General features: G+C 35.7%; 1 protein-coding gene across 1 annotated transcript in view; it reads right to left on the reverse strand.

Annotated features, from left to right (window-relative positions):
• Positions 1-4,766: 4,766 nt before the first annotated feature.
• Positions 4,767-27,300, reverse strand: part of LOC107552207 (glutamate receptor-interacting protein 2-like) — a 35,466-nt gene continuing 12,932 nt past the window's right edge. The window contains exons 4-21 of the mRNA XM_016234055.1: positions 24,042-24,187; positions 23,375-23,461; positions 22,697-22,772; positions 19,757-19,902; positions 18,713-18,860; positions 17,763-17,917; positions 14,058-14,180; positions 12,773-12,943; positions 12,187-12,373; positions 10,833-10,978; positions 10,649-10,729; positions 10,397-10,460; positions 10,152-10,297; positions 8,934-9,078; positions 8,592-8,731; positions 8,260-8,451; positions 6,786-6,936; positions 4,767-4,849 (exon numbers count right to left, since the gene is read on the reverse strand). Of these exons, the coding sequence (XP_016089541.1) occupies positions 4,840-4,849; positions 6,786-6,936; positions 8,260-8,451; positions 8,592-8,731; positions 8,934-9,078; positions 10,152-10,297; positions 10,397-10,460; positions 10,649-10,729; positions 10,833-10,978; positions 12,187-12,373; positions 12,773-12,943; positions 14,058-14,180; positions 17,763-17,917; positions 18,713-18,860; positions 19,757-19,902; positions 22,697-22,772; positions 23,375-23,461; positions 24,042-24,187 (2,314 nt within the window). The 3' untranslated portion in view covers positions 4,767-4,839. The remainder of the gene's footprint in view (positions 4,850-6,785; positions 6,937-8,259; positions 8,452-8,591; positions 8,732-8,933; positions 9,079-10,151; positions 10,298-10,396; positions 10,461-10,648; positions 10,730-10,832; positions 10,979-12,186; positions 12,374-12,772; positions 12,944-14,057; positions 14,181-17,762; positions 17,918-18,712; positions 18,861-19,756; positions 19,903-22,696; positions 22,773-23,374; positions 23,462-24,041; positions 24,188-27,300) is intronic.

Here is a 27,300-nt window from a genome sequence, read left to right on the forward strand (position 1 = left end):
ACACAAACAAAACCAAATTAAACCCTGCGGCTCGTGACGATACATTGATGTGTTAAGACACATGTCTGTGCAAGAAACAGTATTTATATATCGTTTTTTTACCTCTGATTTACTGCAGTGTCCGAACTGTCCTGAGCACGTTCACGTCGTCGTCTTCAGCCTGCGTGTGACGCGTCTTCTTCTTCTTGCTTTACGGCGGATCGCAGACTTATAAGTGTATTACCGCCACCTATCTCTCAAATGGATCATTGACACTCTATGGCCCTGTCCCAATTGGAACACTTCATGTGCACTTGCGGTCTTACGGACTTACAATGGCCGCCGCATGCGCGTGTCCGTCAAGTCCACGAGACCGTAGGGTGTCCCATTCATAATTTTAGCATTCAGAAGGGTGCTCGCGAGTGCCCCCTTTGCGGCCGTTATGCGCCCCTCGATCCGCACTTCTGCTGAGCCCGCACTGGGGCAGTCAAAGCGGCATTACGTCACGAAAGTGCGGACTCGGAGGAAGACCGCGAGAGTTTGGGGTGCCATTTGGGACAGGGCCCATCTACAATCTCAATTAGGAGTGTCATGGTCCATTTGAGAGATAGGTGGCAGCAATGCACTTATAAGTCTGCGATCCGCCGTAAAGCAAGAAGAAGAAGACGCGTCACGAGCCGGCTGTCGAGGACACGCTCAGAACAGTTCAGACATTGCAGAGCATCAGAGGTAAAAAACAATATAAATAATGTTCAGTTTCTTGTACAGACCGATCGTTTTGTGTCTTTACACATCAATGTATCATTACAAGTGCACTTATAAGTCTGCGATCCGCCGTAAAGCAAGAAGACGACACGAACGTGCTCAGGACAGTTCGGACATTGCAGTAAATCAGATGTAAAAAAAATTATATAAATACTGTTCAGTTTCTTGCACAGACCGATCGTTTCGTGTCTTTACACATCAATGTATCGTCACGAGCCGCAGGGTTTAATTTGGTTTTGTTTGTGTATGTTTTTAGACTCTCAAAGCCGTGATTCCCATCCACCTCCATTATAAGACTGACTGACTGCAACGGTTTGAGTTAAAAATCTTCGTTTGTGTTCTACTGAAGAAACAAAGTCACCTACATCTTGGATGCCCTGAGGGTAAGCAGATAAACATCAAATTTTCATGTTTGGGTGAACTATCCCTTTAAAAATGCTCGTAATTTTCTCTTTTACAGCTGATTTAGCACATAAACAGACATTTAGAACCTAAACATGACATGCCTATCATAATAAATATCAAAACAAAATCTGATTGGTCCAAAATCCTACCTAAATTTGTAATGACTCAATCAGTTTGAGATCTTGTTATTTGATTGAAGGTTCATTCCGACTGGATCAATGAATCTGCGAGTTCTAGAGCAGGTCGAGAGATGCAGCACGAAGGAATCCTTCAGTGAATCATTTGTGAACCAAATCAAGATGTTTCGAACGTACTTTCTTCACGTACTGTTTTCTCCTACTATATAGTAGGTTAAGTAGGCGTATTCGAACGCAAATTAAGTATATGTACGTCCGAATAAGTGCACCAGCCAGGTACTTCTCGCCTGAATACTGAGGATTTAAACATACTTATTTGCTCACCTACTGCATTTTGCCTACTATATAGTATGGAAGTATGCGGTTTCGAACGCAGCCATAGTCAATCAATCCAAGGAAAACATCTGTAAAACAGAAAGAAAAGTCACTTACAAAACAAAAAATCTGACCAAAATTTCTCTCGCCATTACAAGTGAATGAATCTTCCTCAGAAGAGTGACAAAAACATCAACTCACTTCAATGTCTGACTTGTATTACATTTATGTCCATTTGGATCAACTCATTAATCTGTTGCTTGCCCTCTTCATATGTAAAGAGAGGGCCATAGTTTCCAAAGTCGGACGTCACTTAAGACGTGACATGTCCCAACCAATATGCAGTGACTAATAAATTGTCCCTAGCAATAATTTTGATCAAACAATTGGATAAAAGCGTCTGCAAAATTACTAAATGTAAACAATTAAACGCCTGTTGTTTGCCGTTATGTCCCCACCAATGCCAAAATCAAACCTACACCCTTGCAAATAATTATTTAAAATTATGTAATTGACCTGCAGCCAGTAGGCCCCTGAGCTTCAGCCCATGTGTTAATGTGTCCCTGCCTGCCGGATCACTCCGATTCAGTGAGCTGTAGCTTGATCAGATCAGTCCAATTCACAAATGAATCATTCGAAAGATCAATCCATGTAATTTGTGAACAAGTTCAACAGGTTCATTAAAAAGAATCGACTCTTTAAAAAAATCTGAGCTTAGTTAACTCTACCCACTTTTAATGGCAAAATTAAACTAATACATGTCAATTATTTGTCTTTGTTTGAAGTAAATATCAAAAGACACTGCCCCTTATTCCACATCAGAATGAAGCAATTGTCCCTCCATCAGCCCACAATCCTACGCATTTAATATTAAATCCCCAGCTCATGCATTAGGCTTTACGTTTCCTCGAATTCGCCCTTGGACTAAAATAGGAGTCGTGTCAAACAGCTTTGGCTTCCAGTATCTGACAGTGCGGTGAGTTGTGGGACAGCTCATCTACACCTCGTGCCAACACTGTCTACGATATCAAACCCCTGAATGCTGGAACAACAGTGAGAGATCCCAACATGCACCTGTCATCAATTTAAACCTGTATTCTTACCACAGACAGGGTTCCATTCACTCTGGTTTTTAGCCTTTATTTTCTTTAAAAAAAAAAAAAGGAATAATTTCTAACCCAAGAATATTCAATGTACATCTTATTCATTGCATTCTACATATTTAACATCCAGGAAAAAGGAGTCTATACACAGAATAGAGGATTGTGGGTAAATGATATACAGAGAAGGATCTGCGTTTAAAAGTTACACTTAAAACAAGCTCCTTTGAAGGACTTCACTTAAAATCGGAATTTATTCCTGGTGTGCATCAGGACGTAAAGCCATAAAATCCTCATAAAATTCCTTATGGTACACAAATGACATCACCGAACCGCATCACGTGCACCTGAAACACTCACATCAAGACGTCACTCATGAACAGAGAAAACTTGTACCTTTTCATCAGAAAATTTCTAAAAAATCGATTGTCAAACTGTCATGGTTTTGATCTTAGAGAAAGATTTTCACCGTCTGAACAGACAAAAGATGGCTTGAAGTTTGTCTTTGAGTTCCGTAAAAACCTGCAGATCTGCATCAACATCAAAGCGTTACCGTTGACAGCAGAAACTAAATGAGTGTCATTTATATTAGAAACAAAAGTGGCATGTATGAAGATGAACTTGACGTGTTTTGTGTAACAGTGTACGAATAAAACTCACGTGCCTGTGTGAGTGGTCAAATAAACTTTGAAGATGTGGCTTGTTTAGTGCGGGATCGTTTAAAAAGCATGAAAAAAATGGTAGTGGGTCCGAACTTGTGACCAAAAATAAAAAAGTTTGAAAATGATAAATAATTAACAAGAATAGTGCTAATGTGTTCATTGTGCAGTTGAGAAAGAGAACCATTTGTGTGAAACAACTTAAATTGTGCTCTGTGTTGCTAATTTTTGGGAATCAGAGGTCAACTCTTCTTGGATTTGGTGCAGAAACCACGGACAGTTCAGGGTCCTGACAGTTTTTAGGTGGCCAAACGTGTGCCTGAGCGAGAGGGTTTCTGCTAATGACCAGCTGCAGATGCTCTCCGGCCTCTGTGATCAACGGCACAGCTAGACAACAGTCAAAATCACGCGTCCGTGCATGATTGACCTGTTAAAAAGAGTCAGAAACAAAAACAGCAAGTTTGAACTCCGTTTAGGAGCTGTTGCTACAGAGTATATATTCTTCCATTCAAAATCATTAGGTCGGTATTTTTCATTTTTTCAAGTCTCTTATTTTTCCCAAAGCTGCATTTATTTGATCAAAAACAGTAATATTGTGAATTACTGTAATTTTAAATAACTGTTTTCTATTTGAACATTTTAAAATGTAATTTATTCTTGTGATGCAAAGCTGAATTTTCAGTGTCACATGATCCTTCGGAAATCACTCTAATATGCTGATTTGCTGCTGAAGAAACATTTCTTATCAACGTTGAAAACAGTTGTGCCGCTTAATATTTTTGTAGAAACTGTGATACTTTTTTTCAGGATTCTTTGAATAGAATATTACAAGTAACAGCATTTACAGTATTTGAAATGGAAATCTTTTGTAACATTATAAATGTCTTTACTGTCACTTTTGATAAGTTTTATGCATCCTTGCTGAATAAACATTGTACTGACCCCCATAAGAAAAATGTCAGGTTAAAGGAATAGTTCAACCTTCTAGAATTCAGGTGATGTGTTTGAGTAAATAAAGACATTTTCCATTTTTAGGTGAACTCTTCCTTTAAGAAAAGGTCACAAGGTCAGCTGGTACAATACATCACCTGTAGAATACGGTCATATGGGCGTAACCCAGCTTTGTCTGCAGGCCCATCCGGACGGATCATGTTAACGTAAACACCCTTTTCCAGCAGACCGTCAGACACGCTGAACCCAAAATCCCTGCTGTCAACATCCTTCTGTATACAGATCTGAGCCAGAGGGAGAGAATGAAGATCTGTGGGTCATTCAGTAGTGATGTCAACATGATTTCAACTGCTTGGGAAGTGAAGATTACTTTATGAAGCTCTAATGGCATGGATGGGCTGGTGTCCTTCATGTCCTCTGGTACAGCTGTGTTCTCCGAGGTCCTCTCTGGGCTCAGTGTGAGAGCTTTGGTCCGGCTTTCATTCTGCTTCTCGCTGTCTTCTCCCAAACTCAGCGTGCTGCCTGACATTATAGTGGCCTAGAAATTAAATTAAACACTCCAATACAAACTGCGCCACATTTGATTTGGAAAGATATATCCCTTTTTCGAATTGCCTGAAAAACCACCTCATGCAATGCAAAAACTTTTTTTGCGAGATTTTGAGAAATTGACGTGCTTCCATTGAGCGTATTTTCAATTCACACAATTTAAAGGGTAATGGAAATGCGGCTAGTCACATGATCCTTCAGAAATCACTCTAATATGCTGATTACTTATAGTAAAGACTGGTTAAAAATTGTTTATATATATATATATATATATATATATTTATTTATTTATTATCCGGGTAAAGATTTTGGTCGATAAATGTTACTTACATCATGGTAAAGATTTTGGTTAAAAAAATCCTTATATCTTGGTAAAGATTTTGGTTGAGAATTTCTTATATTGTGGTAAAGATGTAGACAAAAAAAATATTTTTATCTTGGTAAAGATTTTGGTTGAAAATTACTTCTGTAATGGTATAGATTTTGGTCACGTTGCCTATTTCTATGTAATATAAATTGGGAGCAGCTAGAAAGCCAAAACACGTTGATTTAACAATAAAAGTACACAGACTGTATATAAAGTGTTGATAAAGCAATGAGCCCAAGAAGCCGTGGTTTACAGTGAATTTATAACAGTTAAGGGGCATTGTTAGGCACGACGCGAAGCGTTTTTGACGTGTTTTTTATAAAACGGTTATTCTATATACGTAGTAAGGTTTCACAAAATAAAAGAGCAAATAAAGTGTAATGATATTAATAAAAACATTTCTTCCGCCAAACAATGTAGTTCCTCAGAAATGGTTGTGGTTTCAACAAAGTTGTATGTTTGTAGAGTAATTTACAACAGCTTCGAACTTGGCTCAACCAATCAGAATCAAGGACCGGAACGATCCATTTCATAAGAGTTGATTTACCTCAAGTTCCCGCAGGATTTCCGATTGGCCGCAGGTCTCCAGGTCCTGAAGAGCTTGTGACCAATAGTTCTCCTGAGCGTCTGTATTGACTTTCCACCAGAATCAGCTAAATTACATATAATCAATATGGGTGACTCTCCTACTGTCTGTATTGCAGTACATTAAACTGCTTTGAATTCCCATTTTTTACTACTTGCTCTTGTTTGTCACTTTTAGTTACTTTAGTTTTGTAATGTTTAACTTAATCTAAAAACATTGATATACATATGAATACACACTAGCATTCAAAAATTTGGGGTCATTAAGTTTTTTTTTTATTATTATTACACAAGCACACATGAAATTTATCATTTATAATGTTACAACTAAATGCTGTGCTTTTGAACTTTGTATTCACCTGAATCCTGAAATAAAGTATCAGTTTTCACAAAAATGTGCAGCAGCACAGATTGTGTTTTCAACATTGACAATAAAATGTTTCTTAAGCAGAATGATTTCTGAAGGGTCATGTGACACTGAACACTGGGGTAATGATGCTGAAAATTCAGCTTTGATCTCAGGAATAAATTACATTTTAAAATATATTCAAATACACTTGATCATAACATTACAAAACCCCAAACTTTTGAACGGTAATGTACATAATTTGTTAGGACAAAAAAAACCAACCCAAAATAACATGCTCAGGTCACAGTTCACAACAATTCAATAATTATATTTTGCATAAGAGATTATATGAGAAATTATATTTTTTCATGAGATTCACCCGCATGCTTCCTTTCTAAGTGTGCATACATGGGAAATAATAACTGACCGACCAAGTGAAAAAATAACAGCCACATAATTGTGTGTTAGTAAGCAAAACTATAAAACAAGCTGAAATGTTCTTATGCACAAGGTTATTATTATGCTTCTTTAACCTTCTAGTTCCTGTCTAGTATCTCTGAGATAAAAAAGATGAAGTACTGTTCCAACAGAATCAACAAGCTGTGTCCCCAAGCAAACTCTCACCCAGAGTATGTCCAGTCCTCCTCGCCCAGCCTCCCATCATACATTGCAGGATGGTGGGCGTGTCTTCTGGAGGTCAGCGGGCTCCTGTGATTGGTCTGTCTCCAGTCATTGGGATGAAGAGTGAAATCAGATGCCCTATGAATATAGACACCTGAAAATAAAGGTTTAGGTTTGATTATGCTCAAACATGAGTTAGATTTGAGAGCCATGATAAAGGGGAAGATTTTCTAAAAAAGAATGACTGTGAGGAATATAGTGTTCGGAATTTATGGATCTTTTTTGTCCTTTTGGAGCTTGACAGCATCTAGTCACTGTATAGAAAAGTTGCTTGTTATATCGTTGTATAGGTATGGATAAACTACACTTAACTGTTGGCTAGATAATCTCCAGTGTTGCCAGGGTCACATTTTTCCACTCAGGATTTAAAAAATGCCATTGCAGGAAAAGTCGCACAGCTATGGAATGCAAGTTTTTGGATACTTTTATAATGTACTGTGGCTGGCAAAAGGTTTATTTGTTGGCTAAGAAAAATAAAATTGGATCCTTTAAAGTATATTGATTCTTGGTATAAATACCTGGCAACCTCAGGGGGTTACTTGAGTTTCTCCACATCAGGAATTTTAATTGAGATTGCAAAAATCTGATTAATTGCACATTGATTCTTATGTATAGACAAAACTAGAATGAACGTGGACAGAAGAGCAAAGAAAAAAAACAGTATGTAGGCTATTAATAATGGTTTGGAGTGAGATTAAAAATATCAGAGATGATTTTATTTTCCTTTATGAAGATCAAAGATTTTAAAGAATTTGAGGAAGAACAATGCATTTTAAGAGTACTAGCTAGCATTATTTTATGGATAGCTAGTCCTATTTCTAGCTATCTGGTATTTTATTCCATATATATATATATATATATATATATATATGAGGCATATAATACAGAATAAATAAACATACATCAAAAAATATTTTTAAAAAAAAGTAAAATAATTAAAAATATCTATCTATATCTATATATATATCTATATCTATATCTATATATATATGTGTATGTATGTGTGGTATAAAATAGAGTAAATAAGCACATACTACAAAACAGTGTAGCTAAAATCATCCAAATAAAAAAATATATATATAATAAATTAAATTAAAATATTTTAATTTTATTAGAATCCTGGAGCTGTAAACTGTGACTGGATGCGGGGGGGAAAAATGAGCTAGTTTTCTTTTGGGCAGGTTTGGTTCAGTTTTTGGTTTTATATTTTTCTATGACTATGTCTTTAATTTTCCGAGGCTCCTTCACTGACCTCAATAAAAGAAAACTCTTAGGACAAATCCCAATCCAGGCACAGTCATCTTATCTGAACCCTCTCGCCCACTTGATTAATGTCCAAATGAGTTCATTAACCCTCGCTGACCTCATGTTTCTGCCCTTGTTCACATTCAATTACGTTTGTCATCATCTTCCGCACCTTGACTTCCGTAGCCGGCATCTAGGGCCGAACTATCCCACGAGTCCATGGCTGAATCCAGACTGGGCGGTGTGTTCAGGCGATGAAGTTCAGAGTATTTTCCTCTCCTGAGAGAATCTGAGCGATCGTCTTCCATGTCGCTCACGCACGAGGCCGTCCTGGACGGACTGCCCCTGTCCGACTCCAAAAGTGCTGGAAAAGACAGATGTGGGTCAGGAGGACAAGCACCGATGCATTATTCATAAAGATGCTTTTCCTAGTGGAGTGTATGTCGGAAATGTTTGCATGCACCTCTCCAGAACGCACACACGGGTCTTAATTCTGACACTTACGCTCGGATCGCTTCTTGATCTTGAGTGTAACCGTGTCTCCGGCGGTCTGCAGCAGGTGGATGGCCTCGCTCAGAGGTTTTCCCTTGAGACTCATGTTATTGATGGCCAAAACACGGTCACCGATATGAAGAGCACCAGTCCTTTACACATCAAATCTCATGTGAAAGTCAGGTAACATTAACTGCATTGCAGTTCCCACACTGCCCACCAGATATCACATGTGAGCCTGCTGCTCAAGATGTCAGATGACGTGTGTTGTTATGAAACATGCGGGTTTGAGTGTGTATTGTTCATGTACTGCTGCATGAAACGGTAGATGAGGTGGTGAGTGTTTGTGTGCACCTGTGCGCGAGGCCGTTGCGGGTCAGGCTGGAGATCAGGATGGGATTGAAGGGCTCTTCAGTGCCTGAAATGGTGATTCCAAGAGGACCTCCATGTCTCTTGAGCTCTACTGTGAATATGACTGAACCGGACGACTCTAATTCATCTGCAATAAACAATACACAAACATACACGGGTTAAAATGAGGTCAAATAATCAATGCAAAGAACTTTAACTTTTTTTAATGTTTATTTACAGTATTTTTTAGTAATATTTATATACTATAGTACGTGTTATTAGAATTAGAGTTTATTTATTAGATTTGAATTTTATATTTTCAGTTTTAAATTTTTTTTATTTAGCTTTATATTATTTCAGTTTTAGTTTTAGTAATATTAGTACTTCAACTTAAAATTTGAAATGTTGCCCTGGAAATGAACTGACAAGTTTTTTTTAAGTTAAAGTTTTTCATATTTATATATAATATATTTATTTTTGTCTCAGATTCATTTAAATTTACAAAAAAAATTCTTTAGATAAGAATAACATTTTATTAATGCATATTGTTTTTATATGTAAAATCAAGATGCATTTTTCCTTTTTGTTTTAGTTAAAAAATGTTAATATACTGTATATGGCAGCTTTATGAAATTATAGGTAAATTATACGCAATTATAAACGTACAAGCAATGTACGTGCATATTTAACATACATTATCATTCAAATATATTTTTAAGGAAAGCACAGATTGTATTTATTAAAACAGTAAGGAGAAACCCAACCCCCCCCCCCCCCCCCCTCACACACACGCTCTCTCTCTCACACTCACACACACACACAAACACACACACGCACACACACACACACACACACACACAAAATAATTAAATTATAAATGCACATGCATTAATAAATTTGTTTTTAATTCAATTTAAACAATTTTAGTAATGCATATTGATAATTTCTATCTATCCATCCATCCAAAGTATAAATATTTGAAGTTATTAAAACAATAAGGTGAATATGTCACAATATAATTTAATATAACTTGTTACAGCGGCCATCTACACTACATTTAATTAAAACAAAAACTTAAAATGTAACTTTAATTTTCCAGTACTTGATTACTCATTTAGGTCTTTGAATACTTGACTACAAAATTACTCAAGTACAAAATAATCCCCAGTACAAATGAGAATCAGAATTTCTTAAAGACTACACACACAAAAACACACTCACCCAGGTTGTCTTCGTCTTTCTGAATCCGCAGTTTGACCATCCCCTCGGCCTGCTGGAGGACCATCATGGCTTCTTCCATCCCACAATTATCCAGCCGAACATTATCAATAGCCAGCAGACGATCACCTGGCTCCAGGGTTCCTATTCTATTACAAAAGGCCATTTCACATCAATATCTATCAGTTTTTCTTGTCAAAGAAGGTTCATCAAATGAATTGGTTCAGTGTGTTGTATTGATGGTTTACCTGTGTGCAATACTGCCTCTCTGTATCTCAGAGATGATCAAAGGTTTTCCTGGCTTCTTGCTCGCTGCAAATCAGAAATTATTGATTTTTTAATTTTGCATTATTGCAACAATTTAATGCAATTACCACCTCAAATTTGATATTATATAGAGTTCATTAAATACAGGGTGCATTCAGTTAAATAAAATGTAGATCATATTTATAGCTACATTTGATCTAGGTACACAGCGCCCTCATTTGGTCATCACTCACCACTGATCGTAATGCCCAGCTCCACTCCACGTCTCTTGGGCAATTTAACCTGAAATGTGCCACTGCTGGGAATGACTGATTCTGTGAGATACACACATGGAAATATACATTAAACATTTGTGACTGTGTGTTCAGATCACATTTAAAATCAACTTGAATCACTGATTGAAATGATATTTTGTACCTGCTACATCAAACTCCACCTCCAGTGTGACCTTATTGGCCAGTGCTGCATCTCGGAGCAGCTGATTGGCCTCTTCCAGTGTTCCGTCCTCAGTGGGAATTCCATTAATAGAAAGAATTCTGTCTCCAACTTGTAACACCCCACACCTGGAACGCAAATATACACGGTACATATTCAAATAAACAGACACATTCACACACAGTAACAAGACAACGGAAGTCAAAAAATATATTTTTACTGATTGTTACATATGAATTTAAATGTACACTACTGTTTAAAAGATTCGTTTTGATGGAAGCCTATTTCCGTCACTTGACAAAAGAATTTAAAAAAAAAAAGGTAATTGTGACTCTCACAATTTTGACTTTCTTCTTGCAATTCTGAGTCTTAAGTCATAATGTTGCAGAATTTAAAAATAAAGGTAATTGCGACTTATGTCATAATCCGGACTTTTTTTCTAGCAGTTCTAACCTTTTTTTTAAAGATATAAACTCAGAATTGCAATTTGTGTTTCTGCCACAGAATAGAATTTAGAAATTTGAGTTAAATTTCCATTCTTTTAATTCTGCAAAACAATATTGAATAATTAAAATATTTAACAATAATAATAATGATAATACATAAAGATGATAACAGAATAACAATGATTGGTAGATAGAACAACAGGTAATTATCATCATCACTGTAATGATAAAAAAAAGTATTCCGTTGAGGAAAAAAAAAAAATTACACTCAACAAGGCAGCATTTGTTTGACCAAAATACAGTAGTAAAAACAGTAATATTGTGAAATATTATTACAATTTAAAGCAACGTTTATATATTATTTTTACATTTTAATATGTAATTTATTCCTTTGATGCAAAGCTGCATTTTCAGTCGCCTTTACTATTACCAATGTTGAAAACCGTTGTGCTGCTTCATATTTTTGCGAAAACCATGATAGTTTTCTAAGGATTCCTTGATGAACAGAAAGTTCAAAAGAACAGCATTTATTTGAAATCTATAATATCCATTGCTTTATTTTGTATTAAACAGATTCAAAATATATCTGTGGTTTTATATCCGGTTGTTGGTTTGTATTTTGATAAATGCTTCAGGTTCGCAAACCTGGGACTGAGACGTCAACAGAATAATAGCAACTGCGCAGTAACGTCTACAATCCTGAAGCAAGCTGTCACAGGTGATCTTTGTACTGGGTCAGATCAGCAGCTCAGCTTTCTCTCATGCTGTAAGGCTCGTGTGTGTGTGTACGTACATGTTCATCTCTCCACAGGCTCTAAATGTACAAGACAATGGCTTCAGCATGCATCACATCTACAGTTTGACAGCTCGGAGCAGCGGCGTCCTCTCACCTTTCAGCAGGTGTGTCAGGCTCTATAAAGCGAACGCAGGCAGGCGCTGACAGCGGCTCAGTAGCAAACACTCCCCCCTGTAACTGCAGGCCGAATCCAGTAAGAGGATCTCCTCTCAGAACCACCTCACTGGTCTCTATATGCACCACCTGACCACCGGCGCCCACCGTACTCGACGCCAGAGACACTGAGAGAGAGAAAGAAATAGAAACTGACATACAGTAATGCAAACTGAACCTTAAAACTCTTAATGTACAACCCTGAGTGTTTTATGAGTTTATTATGATAAGACTATTCAATCATTAAAATATTGAATAAATGATGATAATCAAATGATTGATAAATAAGGAATCCTTCCCAGTAATATAGTATTTGAGCATGACTAACAACTTGGGGTGTTACTATATAAACTATATTGGTTATTTTGCTGATTTGATTATACTGGATATCATTGAGCATTTTTAATTATATTACAAATTATTATTTTTCTTTTTACATTCTACTATTATTTTTAAATTCTACTACTATTATTTTTCTTTTTAAATTCTGCACTATTTAAAATATAAATTAATTCATTATCACTCACAGGAGCTCTTGTGGTCTCTTCTCCTTTGTCTCCTCTTGGTGACGGTGCAGTGAGGGCTGGATGGGTAGGAGGGCAGGGTGTTGCTGGGATAGGTGCTGGGGTACGTCGACTGGGTGCCACAGTTGTAACTGTGAAAGCCTGAGGTGTTTGCAGAGATGCCAGACGTCACAGCTGGGGGAGAGAGAAGATTTGAGATTGACAATGCTGAAATCACCATGTGCAATTGATGTGTGACTATACTGGAATGGAATACTAGCATACCGTTAGTATGCAATATGAGTGACAGCCAGTTTATTTAGCAATATGTATTTTTAATGCTTTCGTAAAGGACTGTAAAACTGCTTTGAACCAACATGGATTGTAAAAAGTGGAATACAGATAAATGATGCTTGACTTTTGTTTGGAAAATGTAAAAAAAATAAAAAATAAAAAAAGAATGAAAATAAAAGTAACGATAGAAAAAAAGACAAAAATAAGTAAATAAAAATACATAAATTAAAATAAAAAGACAAATTAAAAACATAAGTAAATACAAATGAATAAATATGAAAATAAAAATAGATTAATGACTATAAATAAAGAGAAAATTAATAAAATAAATTTAAAATAATAAATGCAAATGAAAATAAAAATAAAATAAATAAACCTAAGTAAATAAAATACATAAATTAAAATAAAAAGACAAATTAAAAACATAAATACAAATGAATAAATATGAAAATAAAAATAGATTAATGACTATAAATAAAGAGAAAATTAATAAAATAAATTTAAAATAATAAATGCAAATGAAAATAAAAATAAAATAAATAAACCTAAGTAAATAAAATACATAAATTAAAATAAAAAGACAAATTAAAAACATAAATACAAATGAATAAATATGAAAATAAAAATAGATTAATGACTATAAATAAAGAGAAAATTAATAAAATAAATTAAAAATAATAAATGCAAATGAAAATAAAACTAAAATAAATAAATAAAAGTGAATACATAAAATGAATTAAAAAAAAAAAAGATTTAATTAAGAAAGAAATCTAAATAAATGAATGAATGAGGCTTTCACTGTGGGAGTGCGTCTTTTGACAAATGTAATACAGTAGGTTATCCAGGTATTCCATTCATACAGAAAACTTGCTTACAACTGCATATTTAATTAAAGTATGAGTAGTATATTAGTGTGTCCTCTCCCAGTATCTCAGACAATTCATTACATTTAAAAATCTGGTTTATAATTTAATGTAGAGTACATTATGAAGACGTGCACACAGGGGACACTCACATCGGTGTGAGGGTGTAGGGGTGGTGTGACTCCAGGCCGAGGAGGTTTTTTGGAAAGGTGGAGCAGTGCAGGTGTAGTTCTCACTAGAGTCCCACTGACGCTGACTACTCCTCTGGACTCGTACTGCAGGGAAAACACAGACACACACAAAAAGGGACGGTAAATGGGTTATTTCTGCTGAAAACAAGCTTACGTTACAGCACTCAGGCTGATATACATCTGCAGAAAGATCTGACTGGACTGATCCACACTGCTTCACTGATCATTGACATTCATCAGAGACGCTGCTCATAGGCATGCGTTTCACACAGCGCATTTATTCCCTCCATTCCCTTTGCTTTCTCTTACATTTCCGGGCCAGCTCTAGTAAGGCTGCCAGCAGTGGAGGAACCATCTTAAAACTCTCTCTTCACTCACGATTAGAAACAAATGCTCTGCAAGACAGATAGAGGACATTGTTTTGGATTGTGACAGAAACGCTCCTTCTGACACTAAGCAGCTGTGTCACTAATGATGCTTAATTAGACATGCATGGTGTCAGGCTCGTTAGGAAGTGCCACTCCCATCAGACCAGCTGTTTAGACAGAGAGAAATCTGCACTTCAAAGAGGTCCTCTGCCTTGCTTTTCTTTGTATTACTCTGCTGTCTTATATGCAGTTATTTGAATGATTTTTCCTCTCAATGCTAAATACTAAGCTGACAAAAAAGATGGCAAACAAAAAAAAGAGTCATGTTTTTAAGAGGCACTGGAAAAACTTTTTAACCAGTCAAACCTAATCTGTTTGTTTGGCTGAACATTGCACATTTTGGCAAATATAGTGAATCATACAGGTATTCACTGTATGTGAAGCAATATGGCAAAAATTAAAATTTCTGTAGTATGTTACCTTTTTTGTCACATGATCCCACTATGTTGAGTTTTTAATTCAGAAAGTGGTGTCCAGATAATAAAATAAAATACAATAATGTGTAAAAATGTCTTAACGCTTGGAAGTCTGATGAATCATAAAATAGTTGTTTAATCACAGTTAATATTGCCGACATAGTAGGTCATACAGGATTCCGAAAATTTGAAAATACATACAAACAAACCCAAAATATCATGCAATGTGTGTTTTCACTGGCAGATGTGTCAACAGTGTTGTTAATGTTAACTAAAACTATTCAAAACCATTTAGTTCATCGTAATAAATTTTTCTATCTAAATATTCATTTAAAAACGTAAAGAACTTAAAAATGTTGCCTAGAAATGTTGTCTTGGCAACTAACTGAAATAAAAATGAGCTTAAAAGTGACTAAAACAAAAAAAAATTAAGTAACGCTAAATAGAAATATTTAAAATAACTAAAAAAAACTAATAACTAAAATGACAAAAGCACATAAAATGACTAAAATTAAAAGATAAAAAAATACTAAACTAGTATGCAAATAATACTAAAACAACATTGTCAATCAAACAGGTGAGAGGAATTGAGGTGGTATTTTTAGCTATGATCAGAACAGCACACTACCATAATACACATACTATTTCTGCAGTATGCCACTTACATACTGAATTTACTGTATGCTTGGACTATGTAGATGATGTACTACATGTGTCAAAATGTACAACAGCGCACTAAGATGAAAAATGCATCCCACGTTGCAATGCAAACATGAACTTAACCGTTGCGAATAAACCAGAAAAAAATCAGTTTCCTGACTCCTTATTAGATCAGATGCCCAGGAGATCAGATATTTTTTAATTTCAAATATTAAAAATCCAAAATACTGCACATTAATTTCTAGGATGATACCTGAGCACCACCTGCTGATTTAAACGTGCAAAGCAGTGAAGGATCATGTGACACTGAAGTAAAATATAATGGCTGCAGAAAATGTATCTTTGCATCACAGGAATGAATCACATTTTAAAATATAATCAAATAGGAAATGGTTACTTTAAATTATAATAATATTTCATTGTTTCTACTGTATTTTTAGTCAAATAAATGCAGCCTTGGTGAGCATAAGAGACTTCTTTCTGTACATTACTCAGTTTTCAGTTCTGCAGTGTATAATCTGTGTGCATGAAAAATGACTCCACAAATGAGATTATTCTCTGACAGATGAGCTGTCCGGTGAGCTCAAGCTTGAGCTAAAGAGGATGCAGGTGTTCAAATCACTTTATAACTGCTGTGCGCCTCTGCATATCGCATTTCTAGAAAATCCAATGATACAGTCAGTATGTGGTTTTCTAGTAACATAGTAAAGCCAGAGTGAAGGCTCTGAGCTCACTGTGTGTGTGTGTGTGTGTGTGTGTGTGTGTGTGTGTGTGTGTGGACTCATGTCTGTAGGGTACGGGAAGTCTTGCCTGCAGTGCTCTGCATATTAAGAATGACTCATGATACTTGTAAGAAAGTGGCCCAAAGCTGGACGCCGACAATCACTACAAACCGACACTGGCATGAATAAAGGTCAAAGAGAGACAGAAAGAGAGAAGAGAAGGAGAGAGGAAGATGGGACAAGGAAATAATCCAGTAAGGATGCAAGTGTAAAGCAGCAGCTGTGAATTGAATTCATATAGTAAATATGGAGCATAAACACAAATTGCATATGAATTAAAAATAGAGCTTTGATGCTTTTTGTACTAATGCTGATGGACGGGAAATCAGCCTGGATAAACGCATTCGCGCACTGCTTACTGCGCAGTATACAATGAATACAACCTACTGCTTTTACAGTATAAAAATAGTATAAAAAATGAAACATTTCTAACTGTATGCTACTTTTTTCTCCATATGAACTCACTATGATGAGTTTAGCAAATATGAATACATAAATAGCATGAAATAGTATGACAAAAAACTGTAGTAAACTACATTTTTAATTCACAAAGTGATGTCCAGATAAATAAATAAAATGTGGAAAAAATCAAACTGTAGTATGCTATATGCTTTTTAATTGAGCAACTGGAGCCCAGATTGATTGATTGATTAATTGACTAAATAAATAAATACATTTTAAATGGTACAGAAAAAACAACAACCCTGAAACTATAGTATTCTACATTTTTACATATTCAGAAAGTGTTGTCCCGATTTTAATAAATGAATAAATAGTATGTGAAAAGGCATGGCAAAAAAAAAAAAAAAAAAAGTTTTTTTTTTTAATTGAAATTTTGAGTCTTGATAAAAATAAATAAATTAATAAATAATATTTGAACATAGTGTAATAAAAGTACTGTATGTGAAACGGTATGGCAAATAAATAAAAAGAAAAACATACTATTGTATGGTACTTTTTTTTATTCAGTAAGTGGTCTCCAGATATAATAACTAACTAAATAAAAAACTAAAAAGGTATTTTGCATTTTTATTATTTTGCAAAGTTAATATTAATTATATAATTAATAGCTGCACTTCATTTTTCACCCTGGAAATTGTCAAGAATTGCATTGTAAGTAAGCTCTTATACAGTGGGTACGGAAAGTATTCAGACCCCCTTAAATTTTTCATGGCAAAATGTGCGCATTATTAATTTTCATAGTATGTCTAGTCTGCACAGAAACACATGCTAAGAGTAGAGCAGTACGCTATTGTAAACATAGCCAAAGAAAGTTACTTGTGAATAAATTCTACAAGACATGTCAAGATTATCTAAACATGTGAATATCAGTCACTACGGGCCTTTGAGTTTGTTTATGAGCTGTATGTGTCTGCAGACCTGTGTCATGTGAGCAGTGTTGAGAGGGCAGGATCTCTAGTTTGGTGAGCTCTGAGGAGCTGGACAGGAGCTGCTGAGCCTCCATCAGAGAGCAGTGCTCTGTGCTCATGCCATCTATAGCCAGGAGAATATCTCCCACATGCAAAGCACCACATCTGAGGAAAAGAGGGAAAGAGAGCAAGAGAGTGACAGAACGGTGGTAACAAGGTGAGAAAGTCAAGAAACAGAGTGAAAACAGTCACAACAGATGGGAAGGTGTAAGGTAAAAAAGAGACAGCGAGAGAAGAGGATTGCTAAATATGTTTATGTGAGAATACTTTGTTTCATGCTAATTAAATGAAATAATCAAATTTTTATTGCATGTGGATCTAACACTAATTGTGAAGAGCATAATCTCCAAACACAAGGTGATGTAAACAAAAATAAAATAAAGTTTTGGCATGCCTAGAGAGCAGGGGAAGTATGAGGGGGCAGGTATGATGCATATATTTATTTAATAGAAACAATTAACATTAATGAACATTATAAAATCGGTATAAAATAAAAAGCATAAAATACAAATTTGTGCAATATCCAGTAAATATAAAAATTAATATAATTTAATGTTAGCTAATTTATTTAGGCAATATTTATTTAAATAGCATTATAAAAACTCTCAAAAAATATTTGGCAATAAGGTGTTCATTATAGATTTATGTAGCTGTCAGTATATTTTGAAACCAGCAAGCTGCTGACAATCGTTCAAATATCAACCACATACTGACAGAATAATCTGTTTGGTTGATAAATCGAACTATCACTCTTGTAAAATCACTGCGTTGATTCAGGTAATTAATTATCTAGAATTAAATGAATGCCTACGCTTTTGTAATTTTTATTAATGTATTTGTGCATGTGATTCTTTTCGTGTCTGTTTGGCTCTAAATTTGTGTGTATGACTGAGTGCTCACCTGTCTGCAACACTAGCAGGCTTGATTTTCTGGATTGTAATGACCTGTTTGTTCCTGTAGAGGGAGGTAGTGAGACTGAGTCCCAGCACTGAACCTGCGGAGCGGGCGATGTCCACCTGCAGCGGCCCAGACGATTTCTGGACTGAGTCTGACATAAGACCAAACAACAACCAGAGAGAAACAGAAAGATTAGGGGATTTTTCGTACCAACTTCCATTTTCAATAGCACAAATTTCCATTCAAAATTTTAGGGTCAGTAAAGATTTTTTGATGTTTTTGAAAATAATCTTTTATGCTCACCAAGGCTTCTTTTATTTGTTCAAAAATACACTAAAACAGTAATACTGTCAAACATTACTACAATTTAAAATAACTGGTTTCAGATCAAATATATTTTAAAATGTTATCTATTCCTGTGAAGCTACATTTTCAGCATCATTACTCCAGTCTTCAGTGTCACATGACCCTTTAGAAATCTTTCAAATATGCTAATTTGCTGCTCATGAAACATTTCTTATCTTATTATCAGTGTTGAAAACAGTTGTGCTGCTTAATATTTTTGTGTAAACCGTGATAAATTTTAGATGCATCCATACAATTTAATGCATCCTTTTTGAATAAAAGTATTAATTTCTTTCTTTCAAAAAAAACAAAAACAAAACACTTATGAACAGTAGAACAGAAAAACATTTGATAGGGTTTCCTATAATCAGAGCTTTAAATGTAATGTGCACAGCAGCTTCAATCATTTGCTCTTTGAAAAAAAGATCTAGTTCATATTGAGATCCAGCCAGGTTTGGGACATCTGTTGAGACTGCTTCTAAAAAACATCTACAGGAGACACATTAGGTCTTTTTGAGAAGCAGGAAGCTTTAATCTCATTGCTGTGCAGGATCTCATTGGTGTTATGTCTTTCCTATGGGAATCTAGAGGGAAGTGGAATCTGTTTCTACTCTAATTAAGGCCACATGAGAGTATCTGTGCATACAAGCAAACTCAAGCGTGTGTGTCTGCGCGCACGTGCACATCTGTGTGCCTGCTCACCCATGACCATGATGTCGTACTCGATGAGGAAGAACGCCTCCTGGCTGCTCTGCATGATCAGGGTCAGAGCGTCAGCATGTTTCTGTCTGTTCACAGCAACACCGTTCACGCTCAACACACGGTCGCCCGCTCGCAGGGTTCCCTCTCTGACAGACAGAGAAACACGGAGAGACGTACGGAAACATAAAAAGACAGCAGTTGAGATGAGAGGTGAACGCTGAAATAAAACAGCCCTACCAGGATTTCATGCTTTTTTCTGATCAAAATGACTGACTTTCTGGAGGTAATTTCCAGCATTTCTTGGAAATTGATTTATTTTTATAATTAGAATACCACATTTACCATGTGTATGACACTAAAAAACTTATCAAATTAAACCAGATATTTTTTGTCATTAAAAATAAGAAAAAATAAGCAAATTACAAACAACAGAACAAAGATGAATGTTTTTAAATTTACATTTTCTGTGTAGGTTTAATATTCTGGTACAGAACACTCACCCTCAGGCCATCCAAGATGAATATGTTGTTTGTTTCTTCATGGGAACAGATTTGGAGAAATTTAGCATTACATCATTTGCTCAGCAATGGATCCTTTGCAGTGAATGGGTGCCGTCAGAATGAGAGTCCAAACAGCTGATAAAAACATCACAATAATCCACAAGTACTCCACAGTCCATCAGTTAACATCTTGTGAAGTGAAAGGCTGTGGATTTGTAACAAATACATCATCATTACATACAACAAACAAATCATAACCAACAAATCCATCATTATCCATCTTGCACACTATTTCCTGCACAAAGGCTAACAGTCCATAATACATAATAATTCTTCCTCCAAGTTCATCTCCTGTGTCTCACATCAAATTCAAACAACATATTTGTTTAGAGCTGCTTTGGATTGTAAATAGTGCTTGATCTGTGCTTGATTCAGACAAGATGACCTTTCACTGGAGAAAGCAATATTATGGATAGAAGACTATTTTATTTGAGAGCAGTGGTTTGAAGTTAAAATGTCTTAATCATTGATTTGATTATTACAGACCCATGTTTTTTTCACTTCACAAGAGATTAATTGATGGACTGGAGTGGTGTGGATTACTTGTGGATTATTGTCATGTTTTTATCAGCTGTTTGGACTCTCATTCTGACGGCACCCATTCACTGCAGAGGATCCACTGGTGAGCAAGTGATGTAATCATAGATTTCTGATAAAAAAAAGAAAAAAAAAAGAAATCTACATCTTGGAAGGCCTGAGGAAGGTAATGAGCTCATTTTCATTTTTGGATGAACTATTCCTTACAGGAGACATATTATGCCCCTTTTTACAATATGCAATATAAGTCTCTGGCGTCTCCAGAATGTGTCTGTGAAGTTTCAGCTCTAAATACTCCACAGATCATTTATTATATCATTTTGAAAATGCCTATTTTGAGCAGAAACACGCTGTTTTTCAGGCTTGTCTCTTTAAATGCAAATGAGCTGCTGCTCCCCGCCCCCTTTTCCAGAATAGAGCTGCGCAATTACAGCTCGTACCTGCTAAAAACATCTGTTTTGGTTCTGATTATCATGTTTATCGCGCTAAAATCATGGGTTTTAAACCATATGAGTCTAAACTTCTGATATACGGTTTTCTGAGTGCACACACCCAAAGCACACGGACAGAAGGCGGCTGTCACAGCATGCGAGTACTAAACTAAGTTCTCATTCACACACAAGTTTACGTTAAAAACATACATGAGTTACAAAAAACAGTTGGTTATGTCTGTGAAGGTAAACTGCTGGGAAATAAATTGCATGTTTATTTCAGATCTGTGTGGCAGCAGCAATATACAGTAAATAAATCAATAAATCCACTGCTCTCTCATCTCCTCTGAGGCTGGTACTCTAAACAGTGTTCTGTGCTCGTCTGTGCAGCCAAAGACAGAACAGTTAGCATGTTTTGCTCAAACTTTCGCCATGGCATTAGAGCTGGTACACCGTTGTCGCTTGCGAAAACACAATAACGGCGCCGTGGGTGTAAACTTACAGATTAAAGGGCGGTAATATTATAATGAGATCCATTGCCACGTCACCAAGGGAGCGAAATCAGAGCGCTCGTTTTCTCAGACGCTTGCAGAAAAAGGCTTCCCAAAACAAAATTACTGGGTTAATCTTTTTCACGTTTCCTTGGTTGTAAGATGCACCGGGGACCTGATTATAGCACTTAAAACCTGGAAAAGTCAGATTTTCATGATATGTCACCTTTAAGTAACTCTCTTTAACATCAAGAATGTCACAAGCTTCATTTTCTCATTCATGGATGTTTCTTTATCAGACTAATGTGTCAATAACTTTTAGAACCACACAATTATGTTAAATAGTGAATTACGCAGTAACACAAAAATGCAACATTTTGCTGAATCGTCAAAGACTGGAGGTACTGATATAAGTGTTGTTTTGCAAGAACAATACACATTGTGGAAGTGTAGTTACTATGCTAATCTAATTCACATTAAAGCAAGAAGTTGAAACAGAAAGCGTTCATATGCATGTGTTTCGCCTGCTCTTGTGTGTGTGTGTGCTTCAGGCTGTGTTCTACCCTGTTCTCACTCATTCTAATGTCATCAGCCTATGCTTCAGTTAACATGTGTGCGCCTCCAGAACAAGCTTACAGGGTTCAACGATCACACACACAACATACAGAATGCTCTCATAATCTACACCAGATACATAACATCTCATACACAGAAAAAACTATTACGGCAATAAATAACCTACCGAATGCATGCAGATGGCACTGATGTGACACACACACACACAAACACACTAAGGCAGAGAGCTTCACAATGAGTCAGACATTCTGCTAATTAATAAACAGAGATGTTCTAAAGGGCCTCGTGTCTCTCTCACACACACACACACACACACACCAATGATTTGAGATGCTGTTGTCTCACCTGTCTGCGGGTCCGCCGGGCCTGACGTAGGTCACTACTAGAGGTCGAGCCTTATGCCAGTCCTCATGAAAGCCCCCTGAAAGCATGTGAAATGCACACCTGACATGCCAACTCGATTGCCTTTAGTCATAAAATGCAGCTGAACACACACACACCCGCTGACCTTGAGAGTACCATCACACAAATGCTTTAAAATATTTTTTTTCTTTTCCCTCAGTTTGTAAAATATGCACAGTGCTGAAGTTGTATTGAAAGGATTCCCAAACTGGACCATTTTAAATCTAAAATATTTTCTTTAAATATCCCGAGATTTTAAGTTAATTTTTCAATAATTTTACAACACATTTACATGTTCACAGGTAATGACATGCAGGTAAATAAATAAAATATTTCATGTTTTTATGTGAAAATTATTTATTTTAATTTGACATTTTTATGATTAAATTAATTATTAGCATAACCCCCATGCAGTTCCCTCACAAGCCTGGTTTGGGAAACACGGTTGTAATGAACCTAGAATATTCTTTGTGATATAATTAAAAAAAAAACAGCTAGTTTGATTTCAAACCATTATTGATGTATTTTCCCTCAGTTTTAGGGTCATAACCTCATTTCAAGTTAAAACACATGCGATATTCATGTAAAGACATTTTAAAGTGTCTGATGGTGGTTCTGCACCTCTCAGAACGAAGCCAAAGCTGTTCCCTTCTTTCTCCAAGCACACTTCGATAGTTTTAGAGATGACGCTGCAGTGATTGCTGGGAGCTAAACACACAGAGAACAGTTTGTGTTAATGTCACAGGAGGATGAGATACAGAGCTACAGACTTTAACAAGACCAAAAACACTAATGCCATGTATGTAAATTTTGTGTAGCTTGTCAGTGAACTACGGCTCTGTGTAGTAAATGCTGCTCCATCTGAAAGCATGTGCTGGAGATTTACTACTAATCACAGAAGCGGCTTTACTGACGAGATGCGCATGAAAATTGCATTTGATTTTTTGCACAGCCCTAGCACTAATAATTATAAATTATTTTTGATCAGAAAGTCAGCATATTAGAATGATTTCCGAAGGATCATGTGACACTGGAGTAATGATGCTGAAAATTCAGCTTTGATCACAAGAATAAATGACATTTTAACATATATTCAAATAGAAAAGTTATTTAAAACTGTAATAACATTTTGCATTATTACTGTTTTACTGCATTTTTGATCAAATAAATGCATCTTCGGTGAGAATAAGAGACTTCTTTCAAAAACACTTAAAAATCTTCCCAGGCCAAACGTTTATTCCACAGGAGACTGGAGGGAATGTAAATGTGAATGTATTTGTGTCCGTACCGAAAGGCGGCAGCTCGTACTCCACCTCCAGCACCACACGCTCACCGATGTTCTTCAGCATGCTGATGATCTCATCATGTCTGAGTTTGGACAGGTTTATCCCGTTCACTGATTTTATATAGTCCCCGACATTGAGCTGGTCACTCCTGCCACACAGACGTATATGGAAAATTAAACAATGTAGTGATACATTTTGGTAGCATGCATAGTAGATTCTTAAGTTTCTGATATGTTTGGACAACAAGTGTACAGAAAGATGTGATTTATGAATGTGTGTTTGTTTCCTAAACCATATTTTTCCTTTTTATAACATGAAATGTTTAGTAACAGTAAAGCATGGCACTAGAAATGCTAAGGTCATGTGTTCAATTCCCAGGGAATGCAAAAAATCATACCTTAAATACATTCATACATGTCCATATTTACCTTTTACAAGTACATTAAACAGGCCACATTTACAGCATGCAACCTACATTTATTCCCTTTAATTCTATTTCAAATCAATGCTGTTCTTTTGAACTTTCTATTCATTGAAGAATCTAATAAAAATGTATCATGGTTTCCACATAAATATTAAGCACCACAACTGTTTTCGACATTGATAATAATAAGAAATGTTTTCTGAGCAGCAAATCAGCATATTAGAATGATTTCTGAAGGATCATGTGACACTGAAGACTGGAGTAATGATGCTGAAAATTCAGCTTTGCGCCACAGTAATAAATGACATTTTAAAATCTATTCAAATAGAAAACAGTTATTTAAAATTGTAATAATATTTCACAATATTACTGTTTTTACTGTATTTTTGAACAAATAAATGAATAAATCATTCAAAAACTTTTTTAAAAATCTTACCAACCACAAAACTGAACTGTAATGTATGAAAATCTATTATTGGTAATGACCTAAATCCTAAGAACAAGATTACTTCCAAATATAATGGCTGCACTGATATGAAGACTCCACAATCATCAACATACTGCATCTGCTGCAGAAAGGTGCATGTTTGTGTTGTGCAGCAGGTACATGCGGTGTGTGAGTGTATATATGTGTGACGTTAGCAGAGCTGACTCCTCATGTACTGTTGTAGAAGCTAATTTAAGCCGCTGCTGTCACCCAGCGCTAGGATTTTGCCTGTAAGCATCGCATTAACTTAGACAGCGGCACCACACAGACGTATATGGAAAATTAAACAATGCAGTGATACATTTTGGTAGCATGCATAGTAGATTCTTAAGTTTCTGATTAATATGTTTGGACAACAAGTGTACAGAAAGATGTGATTTATGAATGTGTGTTTGTTTCCTAAACCATATTTTTCCTTTTTATAACATGAAATGTTTAGTAACAGTAAAGCATGGCACTAGAAATGCTAAGGTCATGTGTTCAATTCCCAGGGAATGCAAAAAATCATACCTTAAATACATTCATACATGTCCATATTTACCTTTTACAAGTACATTAAACAGGCCACATTTACAGCATGCAACCTACATTTATTCCCTTTAATTCTATTTCAAATCAATGCTGTTCTTTTGAACTTTCTATTCATTGAAGAATCTAATAAAAATGTATCATGGTTTCCACATAAATATTAAGCACCACAACTGTTTTCGACATTGATAATAATAAGAAATGTTTTCTGAGCAGCAAATCAGCATATTAGAATGATTTCTGAAGGATCATGTGACACTGAAGACTGGAGTAATGATGCTGAAAATTCAGCTTTGCGCCACAGTAATAAATGACATTTTAAAATCTATTCAAATAGAAAACAGTTATTTAAAATTGTAATAATATTTCACAATATTACTGTTTTTACTGTATTTTTGAACAAATAAATGAATAAATCATTCAAAAACTTTTTTAAAAATCTTACCAACCACAAAACTGAACTGTAATGTATGAAAATCTATTATTGGTAATGACCTAAATCCTAAGAACAAGATTACTTCCAAATATAATGGCTGCACTGATATGAAGACTCCACAATCATCAACATACTGCATCTGCTGCAGAAAGGTGCATGTTTGTGTTGTGCAGCAGGTACATGCGGTGTGTGAGTGTATATATGTGTGACGTTAGCAGAGCTGACTCCTCATGTACTGTTGTAGAAGCTAATTTAAGCCGCTGCTGTCACCCAGCGCTAGGATTTTGCCTGTAAGCATCGCATTAACTTAGACAGCGGCACACGCTCGGAACCGACACAATGACGACACACAAAAGTAGTTCATTTACAAATGATCACACAACCAAAGGCAAAACGAAACACCCAAACACATCATTTTGTGATTCTGCATAATTATGCAGTGGAGTTAAACAGCATTAACACACATAATAATTACAAACTAGCACGTCTGCACTAGAGCTTCGGAAGCTGAAAAAAAAAAAAACATTAGCTGTGAACTTAAATGCAAGGTCATAAGTTTAAAGCACCTGGCTGCAAAACAAACGTTTGCAGCTCTGCCTTCAGTAACATGCACATCAATCCTGCGTTGCCTACAGGTCAGCACAACTATTCAACTAAAATCTTCCTCCTGTGTGTGTGTGTGACAGAGAGAGAGCGGTCACGTTAGGCCTGCGTCAGTCTGTCACACTAGAGGCTGATGTGATGGAGCAGCCCACATCCTGAGGTCACACACACACACACACACACACACACACAGGAGCAGCCCAGATCCTGAGGTTAAAGAGCTGTGAGAGTAAACATGGTGCACCGCACACACTACACCAGTGCTATTTTAGCATCACTGAAATACTATTATAGTTTTTCATTTTAGTTTAAGTTTTTGTAATTTTGTTATCGTTTTTATTACCATATTTTCTGGAAAATAAGTCGCACACAAGTGTTATTTTAGTATTACTGACATACTATAATAGATTTTATTAATATTTTGAATGAGTTTTTATTTCTCCATTTTCATAAAAATTTTAGGACATTTGTCATTTTATTACATATTTTCCTTAAAAATAAGTTGCACACACTACACTAGTGTTATTTTAGTACTGATGAAATACTATTGGAGTTTTTATGAATATTTTAAATGTTTTTAGTTTTTTTATATTTTTCATTTTCATTTGAAGTTTTTCAGTCCATCAATTTCATTTTGTCATTTTTATTATCTTATTGTCTGAAAGCCCCCACCAGATAAGAATTGCATTGTTGAGAGAAACACTTCGGTGTATGATGACAATAGATTATTATATTCAGAAATAATGTAAAATATAGTAAAAGGAACAGCTATACATTATATAC

The sequence above is a fragment of the Sinocyclocheilus grahami genome, unplaced genomic scaffold (genome assembly GCF_001515645.1).
Source record: "Sinocyclocheilus grahami isolate Dianchi unplaced genomic scaffold, SAMN03320097.WGS_v1.1 scaffold442.1, whole genome shotgun sequence".
Taxonomy (NCBI): Eukaryota; Metazoa; Chordata; class Actinopteri; order Cypriniformes; family Cyprinidae; genus Sinocyclocheilus; species Sinocyclocheilus grahami.